General features: G+C 36.7%; 1 protein-coding gene across 2 annotated transcripts in view; it reads right to left on the reverse strand.

The window, feature by feature from the left end:
* The window catches only part of GPN1 (GPN-loop GTPase 1), a 31,093-nt gene extending 22,340 nt beyond the window's left edge, over positions 1–8,753 (reverse strand). For both annotated transcript variants that reach the window (XM_051976244.1, XM_051976245.1), the window contains exons 1-5: positions 8,523–8,753; positions 8,293–8,386; positions 2,883–2,922; positions 2,585–2,651; positions 1,139–1,176 (exon numbers count right to left, since the gene is read on the reverse strand). In XM_051976244.1, the coding sequence (XP_051832204.1) occupies positions 1,139–1,176; positions 2,585–2,651; positions 2,883–2,922; positions 8,293–8,386; positions 8,523–8,663 (380 nt within the window). In that variant the 5' untranslated portion in view covers positions 8,664–8,753. The remainder of the gene's footprint in view (positions 1–1,138; positions 1,177–2,584; positions 2,652–2,882; positions 2,923–8,292; positions 8,387–8,522) is intronic.
* Positions 8,754–8,792: the final 39 nt, after the last annotated feature.

Consider the following 8,792-nt stretch of genomic DNA (forward strand, 5'->3'; position numbering starts at 1 on the left):
ACAAATAAATATTAAAACTATGTAATAAAATATTCTGAAGGATTTGTAATAGACACTGCACAGAAAACTAAAAATACTAAGCTATACAATAACTTAGTACACAATATTGTTGACTCTTAAAATCAGACACCCAGCAATTTTATATAGCACCAAAGTTCCAGTGGAGAAATACAAATAAAACATAGATATTATTAATTTGTGGTTTTCTAATCCTGTTTTCAATTTCCATTTGAGATCACTGGTTTAGACCCCAAATTCTTAAAAGTCTGGTTTGTGACCCCACATATACAGTCTCATGGAGTTACAAAACTGTGATTTATTATCAGTAAATGTTTAGTTTATATACTATTTTATATACCTATATGTCCAAGGTAATATAAAAATTTCTTAGGCAAAAAGGGGTGGTGAGGGGAAAATTTTTAAGAAGCCCCAGTATAGAACTACCAAAAAAATCCATAGGTCAGATAAGCATTGTAGTAAGCCACTATCTAGTAGAAAATACTGAATAAAAAGATTACACAAAACTTTCATTGTTACCTTTCTAAGCAAAATTATCACTCAGAAAGTGCTTAACAAAATTGGCATTCTCTCTCTTTGAGCTCTGTGAGTTTTATTTACATAAATTTAAGTGGAAGGGGTGACTCAGAAAACACAGATGAGAAAAAAAGGAATGAAGCAATGATGCTCAGAAAGCAGGGAAGGAAAGCTTCCCAAGGGTACTAGTAGGAGGCAAAAAACATAAGCCAGGCAATATTCCCACTATAAGACTCTATTTTCATCAGTGACCTAAAGCCTCTCTTAAAGAACTTAGGAATTATCTAAGAATGTTCAGTCTAACAGTTTATTGCATATGGTTTTCTTTTGTATGTCCCACAGTGCTCAGCACAGTGAGCGTAAGTATTAGACACATATAAGGTGTTTAAAAAATACTTGTTGTATTTAATATGTATTGGACTACATGCTAGCTAGGGGAAGGGATGGGTGGAGGAAAGGAGGGGAAAATTTGCAACAAGAGATTATGGAAGGGTCAATGTTGGAAAAATTACTCCGTGCATATGCTTTGTAAATAAAAAGCTTTAATAGATTTTTTTTTTTTAAAGTGGAAAAAAAAATACTTGTTGATGTAAAAGTTACTCACTGAGACATATTCTGGGACTTCTCAATAAACTTCATGACCTAAAAGGAAAAAGAAAAGGTTCCTTAAGATCTTTAAGACATATATGAGTCAGAGATCCTCTCATGATAGCGGCAGCATACGAGAAGATTCCTAGATGGCAAGAACACGATTAATTTTAGGATGTCATATACGCCAGACATTTCTCCATTTCTTGTCCTCCTATTCTCATAATAAATCACACACAGGGTCCAAGTGACTTTGAAAAAAAAAAAAAACACTTTCAGGTTTATAAAATAGCTTCTATATGTTTTCTCATTTGGTCCTTGTGACAAACCCATAAGGTAGACACAGGCATTATTACTCTCATTTTATAGGATTCTGAGACTCAAAAGGTAGACTGATTTATCCACAATCACACAACTGGTACTAAAGGCAGGACATAAAGTTAGGTCTAACACCCAGCCCAGAGCTCTTTTCTTTACACCATGCTCCTAAAGATCAATTATTTAAATAAAAATAACAACATTTATATAGCACTTTAAAGTGTGCAAAGTGATTACATATATTAGCTCATCTGATACTTATAAAATCTTTGTGAGCAAGGGAATATTACCACCTACGTTTTATAGATGAAGAAACTGAGGCTGAGAAAGGTTAATAGAATCACACAACTAGTTTGTAGCTAAGGCAAGATTTGAATGAAAGTCTCTCTTAGTGCAGGGAAGTCCAGCACTATTTTATTGTGCTACTGTGAGGTAGCAATATGGTAGGGGTTCCAGTAATCAGTTTTTAGAGCTGAGAAAGCCAGTTCAAAAATATGACTTTGGTCAAGGTATCTAAGCCTGCTATTACCATTCTGTGAAGTAGAGAAAGCAAAAATCTCATGATAGAACTATTAATAGATTAGTGATCATAAAATTTTATACTTTATATTAATAAACACTTACCCTTCATCCACAGTGTGCCCACCAATGTAAGATCAGAATGCAAGTCAGTAACAGAACAGAATTAGAACCTTGAACTTAAGACTTTATGACTATAAATATTAAATATGAAGTAATAACAATAATTGCTCTGTTTCATACTTCAGGATTTCTTTCCAAATTGTTTTCATATGCATATATAATCTTATTTTTATCAAACAAAAAGCCTTATGAGGTGTAAAAGATAGTTGAACAAATAGACACAGTAAGTTTGAGTGACTTACCTAAGTTTACATGTCTAGAAAGACAGAGAGGTGGTATCAGAACTAAATCTCCTGAATCTTGAGCTCAAAGTTTTTCCCACTATACCATAGTAATCTTTCCATACAGTTTTACTCAGTTAAGGCATCCTAACTAAAACAACTTTTGTGATTTCCTACATTTTATGTTCAGATTTACTCAGATCCTTTCCTCATAAAGTGGTCAAACTCAAGCAAATAAGATTCACAGTCTTACTGTACTAGAGAAGAGGAGAGATGCCTACCTGATCAAATCTGGTAGCAAAGAGATTAAGGGAGGTCACTATGCCACCATTGGGTCCAAGTCCATATCTAAATACAAGTTTAGGAATTCAAATGTTTACAACAATTCAACAGAGTTCATATTTAATGTGCCATAGAGACAAACACCACTCTGACATTAACAGAACAGAGAAACACTTTGAAAAAATGCAAATTCAATTCCAAATTAACACAGAAGTTTCAAAATTAATTATAATATCTTTTCCAGACCCACCCTTCATTTTTATCCCTTAAAAATAGTGTACATATGAAAAAGGATACTGTTTCATGACTTCCTTGTACTTCACTGTGTCCCGAATATCTAAAATAATAATCATAATAATAATCAGATCCACATTTGGAAGATCTCATTCTTTTAGAATATAACATTTTAAAGCATTGTTCAAAAATATTGATTAATGAAGTAACTTCTATTTCTTTTTAAATGAAGAATTTCTCCCTCACCATCAGAATGTAGAAACAGAATGGGTAAAGAAACAGTGTTACATGAAGGAAGAATAAAAGGGTAGTTTCAATCTATTAACCCTTATTATTCCTGACATTATTCCTCCTCTCTCCCAGCAGGTACTAGCAGTCAGACTTCTAAGCTACCTTAGACAATTTCCTTTTGGACCAGTTTTTCATACTGGGTCTCCTTGGATACAAAGGTATAACTATCAAAGCAGTTTATACAGTAACCTGGAAGTTCACAAAGAGAGAAGGGAACTTCCAGTTACAGGGTAGTGATGTTCTCATGGAATGGTGGGTTGGAGTAGAATTAGGAAATGTACAAAATTTTTCTTTTAGGGCCATAATTCAAAGACAAATTACCCAAATATGAACATGACATTTAGAATTAAGTTACAAATTTCATTCTGTTTTCCTACTTCCCAACTCCTTCTAAGGAATGAATCTATCAATTCAATTCAGCAAAAACTTATTAAATATTTATTTAACCAAGGAAAACACTCTACTAGTTACTGGGAATACAGAGGTGATTTTGTCCTTGAGTAGTTATAATCTAAGGGGGTTATCACACATAGACACTAACACAAGCAAGATAACAAATAAAATGTGATAGGACAAAAGGAAGAGGCTATACAAAGGTCTATAAGAAAAATAAGGAAGGAGCTAAAACTTGAAGATTGAAGATAGGGAGAAGAGCTAGGGAAAAGGCAAGACTTCTTGAAAAACGAACATATTAACTGAGTCATGTTAATTAAAAAGTATTCATTAAGGACCCATGTGCTAGGAACTGTGCTAAGCTCTAAGAAAACAAAAAGAGACAAAAGACACCCTGTTCTCAAGGAGCTCACAATGTAATAGGGGAAAATCAAGAAAGCAGCAGATAGGCAATATAACTCCTTTCACAGCATGAGCTACAACCTACACACGGCTGAGAGGAACCTCAAAACTCATCTCATCTTGAGCTCTTGAACAGGAATCTCCTCTTCAAAATCCCCAATGAGTGAGTAGTCACAAAGCCTCCATTTGCAAACCTAGATGCTCAAACAGCCAATCCCATTTCTGGATAAGCTCTGATTATTATATCATTTTTCCTTAAGGGACCTTGGAGGGACCAAGTTCAATCTCTTCATTTTATAAGAAACTGTATCACAGGGATATTACATGATTTGCCCATGGTGATATGGCTAGAAAGTACCTAAGAAAGACTAGAATTCAGAATTTTCTGACTCTTAAGTCTAGTGCCTTATCTACAAAACCACAATATATTGGGGTGTTACACGGAAAGGCATTTATAAACTTTAACACAATGGAACCTTCATTTTAAGTAAGTGTCTAGGTCAACCATGTTCATTTCTTTACTCATTCAAACCTCTCTAAAAATTTTTCTACACCAGGCCCTCAGCTTTCCTTTCCCTCTCACAACTCCTCAGTTTCTTTCCACATATGTTGTCTTTCCACATTAAAATGTTAGTTCAGGGACTATCATCCCCAGCACTTAGCATGGTGCTGGCACTTAATAACAGCACTTACATATAACAAAGTATTATAGAATAGTATACATAATATAATAAAGACAGCATTTAATAAGTATTTACTCATTTGAGCTGAATCATGTTAAGTCAAAAATTTATTTTTCTGAAACTTTCACTCATCGCTCTAGGCTGGAGAGGCAGCACAATATAATGGAAATATCCTGAGTCTTAAAATCAAAAAGACCGGGATTTGAAGCAGGTTCTGATACACTCTAGCTGTTAATTCTAGGAGAGAACATCTATAAGCTTTATCTTTAAAATACACACAATACAACACAGAATAGAAGCAATATTACCCAGCAGTTTCATGGTATTACCTAAAAAGATGGCAGAAATACAGCCCTTGTTTAGAACTGGGGGTTGCCCTGAATTGTGTGTTTACTTACTTATGTTGCTTACAGCTAGACTTTTTTTTATTATTGTTATTAAAGCTTTTTAATTTTCTTTTTCTTTTTTTCCCTTTATTAAAGCCTTTTATTTTTCAAAACATATGCATGGGTAATTCTTCAACATTAGCCCTTGCAAAATCTTGTGTTCTAATTTTTCCTTCCCTTCCCCAATCTGCTCCCTAGATGCCAAGTAGTCCAATATATGTTAAACATGGTAGAAGTAGATGTTAAATGCAATATATGCATACATATTTATACAATTATCTTGCTGCACAAGAAAAATCAAATCAAACCAGAAAAAAAAAAAAGAGGAAGAAAATGAAATGCAAGCAAACAACAACAAAAAGAGTGAAAATGCTATTTTGTGATCCACACTCAGTCTCCACAGTCCTCCCTCTGGATGCAGATGGCTCTCTTCATCACAAGATCATTGGAACTGGCCTGAATCATCTCATTGTTGGAAAAAGCCATGTCCATCAGAGCTCATCAAAGTGTTGCCGTGTATAATGATCTCCTGGTTCTGCTCATTTCACTTAGCATAAGTTCCTGTAAGTCTATCCAGACCTCTCTGAAATCATCCTGCTGATCATTTCTTATAATTACAATAATATTTCATAACATTCATGTACCATACTTTATTCAGGTATTCTCCAATTGATGGGCATCCATTCAGTTTCCAGTTTCTTGCCACTACACAAAGGACTGCCACAAACATTTTTGCATATGTGGGTCCCTTTCTCTCCTTTAAGATCTCCTTGGGATGTAAACCCAGTAAAAACACTGCTGGGTCAAAGGGTATGCACAATGTGTGATAGCCCTTTGGGCATAGCTCCAAATTACAGCAAGATTTCTGTAGGTTTGTGTCTGCCACCTACCATTCCCTAGATACTATATGCATTGCTGGAAGAGTATGACCCAAATGTTTATGGATTTACTGTTATCTTTTGAATGATATTTGCTTTTGTGTTCTTAGTAAATGGTATGTTATGGTCAAAAGAAATACTATTTACACAGTACAAGAGGATCAAAGGATTGTATACAGTTAGAGCTGGAAGGGACCTTAGGGACCCTTTCATTTTACAGATGAAGGAACTGGGTCACCAAGAGTTTAAGTGACCTGCCCAGGATCAGACAATGATAAAGGAACTGAAACTGGATTTCAACCCAGGACTTCATGATTCTAAGTCATTACCTTATCTACCTTATCTTACCCCGTTTGCCTCTAGGGTTTTGTAAGGAAAGCTACATGTAAACCTTAACACACGAAGTAAATCCAAATTGTTATGTTACTGACTTCTAGAGTCTAATATTTTTTCCATATGATATAGTTTTCTCCCTACATCTTCTTCTCCAAGCTAAATATCTCCCCTTCCTTTAAATGACCCACATATAGCAAGGTCTCAAAAGTCCCCTCTCATCCACTCTGCCCTTCTCTGGATATACTCCAATCTGTCAATGATCTTCTCAAAAGGTAGAACTCAAAGCTCCCTACAATATTCCAGATGCAGTCTATGGCATTCTAAGCAGAATAAACACAAATTATGAATGAGTCTTTCAGTAAGAATTTATGACAGGAATACTTGAAAAAATTAACCTTAAGTCATGATCCAGCTTAAAAAATTGGAAAGATTTTCTGATATAAAATGCATATCGATTTGTACAATTAAGTATATTTTCAATTAATTATGATACCACTTTCACTTGGCCCATATTTCATGAGGAAGTCTTTAAAGAAATAGTAAAATTGAGGCAGCTAGTTGGCACTGTGGAAAAAGCCTGGAATGCTCTTTTAAATCTAGTGAAAGACACTTGATACTTACTAGCTGCATGACTCTAATCAAATCCCTTAATCCTGACTGGGCTCAGGCAAAATGAAAGAAAAGAAACAGACTAATTTTACTAGTCTGCCTCTGGAAATTAAAAGCTGCTATGACATAGCATAGATGCCAAGGAGAAACTGACAGGGGTTCCACAACAAATGAATACAGAACAATGCAACACAACGCAAGTTCTATTGCAATCCAAAGAATATGCTGGTTATACATCCCTACAACAGGATAAGAACAGAGAAGGGGAGCGAACCTGTGATTTCACTGCTACAGAGAACTCTCATATGAGGAAATTCCTTGTATAAATGAAGGCTGGCATCCCTGCAACTACACTGGACCTGCCTGCAGCACTGAATTCAGATCTTCCCAGCCAAGGCTAGCCTTCTATCATTTATCCCACTTTGCCTCTCCCCTAGCAAATCATTCACTTAACAAATATTTGAATACATAAATTTCTGATACAGAGAATGAAACAACTTTTCAGTCCAAATCTTCAACACTGTTGCAAACTAAAGTTAAGAACTTAAAGACTCTCTTTCAATTTATAGGTAATTTATGACCAAAGACAACATGATGTGAGGTTACCCAAAAAGGTCAGAAGCACGTAAAATCATAGCTTGGGAATCAGAAAGCCCTAAAATACAACAAATCTAAATGACATTAAGAGTTAAAAACATAGGGTCACAAATATAAACAAGAATAGTAAGTCATCCTCTAGAAAAATAAATGAAAAATGAAGTTTTTTTAAATGGGAACAATTAAACTGTACAAAAATGAATGAGGTGCTATGGTCAGGGGCAGATTCCTAATTACTGGTGGCTTTTAGGATTGGCCGTTGTCAAGAATGGTAAAGTTGGCACTCATGATTTCCATGTAGACTAAATGACTGATTTAGTTGTCAGATGTTTGTTAACTGATAAATTGTAGGATTAGATCAATCAATAATCATTAAGCATTTCTACACATAGCCCTCAAGATGCCCCAGGTTTCTTTCAAGTCTAAGAACAACTTGAGCCTCTTAGAATTTCTCAATATTTATTGTGGAATTAAATGTCTTCACTGGTTTCAAATTTATCCTATACCTAAGTTTATTTGTACGTTTTCACTCATATTGTGTCCCCTTTTAGACGATGAGTTCCTTTCCAGTAGGAGTTTTTGTCTTTTTTTAAACGTCTTTTACCTTTTTCTCTTGCATCCTCAGTGCTTAGTCCATTGCCTGCCACATATTTAGCAGACGCTAAATAAATGCTTATTAATTGACTAACTGTTGGAGAGCAGACCTCTTGTCCTCAATTCCCCAAATCTCGGCAATTAGCATCATAACCCCAGCTGGTCTAACAGAGAAGAGCGTCTGCGCAAGGCTGGGACACTGACAAGAGCCCACAGGCATCCAGTGCCCGACCTGCAAGTTTTTTAGGGCTCTGAAGGCAGCGGAGCTCCTCGACATATCAGACCCATCCTCGCCCCAACTCACCAATATTGGCTGGGAAGGGGACCTCGTGCACCGCAGGATCCAAGTTGATCACGTAGGGCGGTGAACCCAGGCCGTGAAGGTATCCCGTGAGCCTCTGCGGGAGAAAACGGCGGGAAACAAGACGAAGGTGAAAGTGGTCCCCCCATAAACCATCATCCCGATCCCGGGTCAGCTACAACCTGGGTCCCTCCAGCAAATGCCTCTCCCCCCGTTTCGTTACCGCGCCTCACCTGTACGAAGGTCGTCTTCCCGGACCCCGCCATCCCAAGCACGAGGAGACACACTGAAGAGTGAGGCCCGGGCTGAAGTTGGGGTCGGGACCGGGGGCCTTCCTTTGCCTCCGGAGTCTCAGCTCCCACAGAGGAATCCATCTCCCTACAGAGTAAGGCAACGCCTGCGCAAAGCGACGCCGGAAATGACTTCAATGAAACTGAGCCCTGCTCTGAAAGAGAACTGGCGGAGTGAGATGTCGTCAAGTTTTAGAGACGTCTAAAGGCGGG

Source organism: Antechinus flavipes, chromosome 2, assembly GCF_016432865.1.
Source record: "Antechinus flavipes isolate AdamAnt ecotype Samford, QLD, Australia chromosome 2, AdamAnt_v2, whole genome shotgun sequence".
In the NCBI taxonomy this organism is placed as follows: Eukaryota; Metazoa; Chordata; class Mammalia; order Dasyuromorphia; family Dasyuridae; genus Antechinus; species Antechinus flavipes.